General features: G+C 32.6%; 1 protein-coding gene across 1 annotated transcript in view; it reads right to left on the reverse strand.

Moving 5' to 3' along the window:
- Nucleotides 1-1,219: 1,219 nt before the first annotated feature.
- Nucleotides 1,220-2,253, reverse strand: part of LOC112013125 (potassium channel AKT2/3) — a gene marked incomplete at its 5' end in the record, with an annotated part of 29,267 nt that continues 28,233 nt past the window's right edge. The window contains 4 exon segments of the mRNA XM_065773065.1: nt 1,220-1,483; nt 1,801-2,037; nt 2,040-2,142; nt 2,144-2,238. Coding sequence (XP_065629137.1) covers nt 1,353-1,483; nt 1,801-2,037; nt 2,040-2,142; nt 2,144-2,238 — 566 coding nt within the window.

Here is a 2,253-nt window from a genome sequence, read left to right on the forward strand (position 1 = left end):
CTGCACGCAATGTCACGTTCCAAACTCAAGATTTCGTAGTCCCTATACAATTTCAAAGAGGGCAATGATCATATCTCAGAATCATATAATTTTTTAGGTACGAATTAAATTAAAGTATTGTCCTATCGAAGTGGCTTGCTTGGCCTAAATAAAATAGGTCGGTCGTCTGTGGAAAAAAATTAAGAACACAATTGCTTAAGTTCCATTCATGCAATGTTGTTGTTTCTGTTTGTGCGTGACATATAAGGCTTCAGCAGATGAGCAAAGGAGAGGTACCAAAATTGACAAGGTAAGGTGTGCCTGTTAGGACCGGGGAACTGCATACACCGAAGGAAATAATCGAATACTTGAAGAGATCTAAATACCTAGTTTGTTAAAAAAAAAAAATTTTGCAAACTTGATCCAAGGTTAATTAATCGAGAAGTTAAACCAATATTAATTGCCCCATGAGTGGAGATGTAAAATCGTACATTGTGATAAGATTCATTTTTAGTTCATTGTAGTTGATATCAGAGCTCAAATTCAATGTCAATGGAATTACCTGTATTAGTCCATAGACAATGGAATTACCTGCTGCGATGCTCTCAAATGGAAATTATAATCGTATGTGGATTATCATATCAAATATCTTTCTTGACTTAAGTAAGTGACTACTTGAAAATTTTGACCATGTATAATTTGAAATCAAGTTATCGATCCTAGAAAGTACTAAGACTATAAAAACTTTTTTGAAGAATTCAAGTTTATCACAAAATAATGAGATTAAGTTTTCTTATTATGACAAGATTTGTTTTGGTATTTGGGTGTTATCTATTTGATAAATATACGAAGTTTTAATTGTTTGTACTTGCATTTTTTAGCCATCGGAGTTTTCTTGGTCACTTCACTTTCGATGGTCTTGGTTGGTCTGAGATCTTTTTCTTTAGTAAATAACCGATTTTAATTAAGTGGTCCAGTCTATTTGGTCAAGAGGGTTCATCACCGACTTTTGAGTGCTATTATTCTGTGTCATAACATATCTGAATGTAATGGTCTTATTAAGGGTTGTAAATTAAGTTTGAAAAAACTTAATATCTAAAACATGTAAATATAAACATAGAAAAAAAAAATATAAACAAAGAAAATGATATATGAAGAATGATAAAGAAAACATTCGCGCACACTTTTGATTTTTACCATAGGGAAAAAAATAATAATAAAAAGGAAGCAAAAGATATTTCCATTGATTATGTGATTCCACCAAAATATACACGTTTCTTCAAGAAAGAGCTTTCTTTCTGGAAGTGAATGATGGAATATTCTTGACAAGCATTTGTTAATTAATCTACATTATTAGTGCTTAAAAATTCTGATTACATTGGGGAATTTGAATCTTCAACTATGAAAAGTTTATCATTATCTCTAATCACTTTAATAGAATCGATTTCTGCTCCCTCTCCATCCATTACCAAAGCATTTCTTGCATCAAACCCAAACTTTTGACCTATAAAAGTTGATTGAATGCACTAATAAGGTCAAATTGGAACCATTCAACCCAAAAAATGGGGTTAATCGGAACCTTATATGACTTTTATATATATATATATATTCTACCATTAAAAAAAACATAATATGTCAAGATTCTAATGAGTTTGTGAAGCATAAGGTGGAACACTAAAAATGAGACATGATTTTTATTTTACAAAAATGTCCTAAATTTGATAAATTAAAAAAAAATCATGCTATTAGGTCTTATCAAAATTTTCAAAATTTTGAAAGAGAAAATGCTTAGCATTAGTACTCATGAGAATATATATGTACCTGCAATGGTCTTGAGCTGCTCTAGTGAATCTGGCAACTCAATTAACCTCCCAGATTCCATGCAACAAGTTTCTCTCCTCACGACTGGATTGCCTCTATAAATGCTCACCCTTGGAGTACAAATAGGTCCACTGGGTTTTTTCCATTTGCAATTTTGCTCTCGTTCATCGTGCCTCCCCAAAGGCACTTCATTTGGCATGGTATCATGTACTACAATCCGGTGCCCAACCTCTCTATTTGCAGCATTTCGTTTAGAGTCGTCGAAGGAAAATCATATGAATTGATATCAATAACGTCTGCACCATTCATCATAAGTAGATTTACCATGTCCACATTTTTTTTTTGCCATGGCAATCTGAATTGCAGTGTACCCATTGAGATCCTTTGAGTCCACACTTATTCCTTGTTTCAGTAGTTCCTCCATCACTGTTATATTATCTCTTTTGCAGCAGT

This window comes from Quercus suber, unplaced genomic scaffold (assembly GCF_002906115.3).
Source record: "Quercus suber isolate HL8 unplaced genomic scaffold, Cork oak 2.0 scaffold_68, whole genome shotgun sequence".
Taxonomy (NCBI): Eukaryota; Viridiplantae; Streptophyta; class Magnoliopsida; order Fagales; family Fagaceae; genus Quercus; species Quercus suber.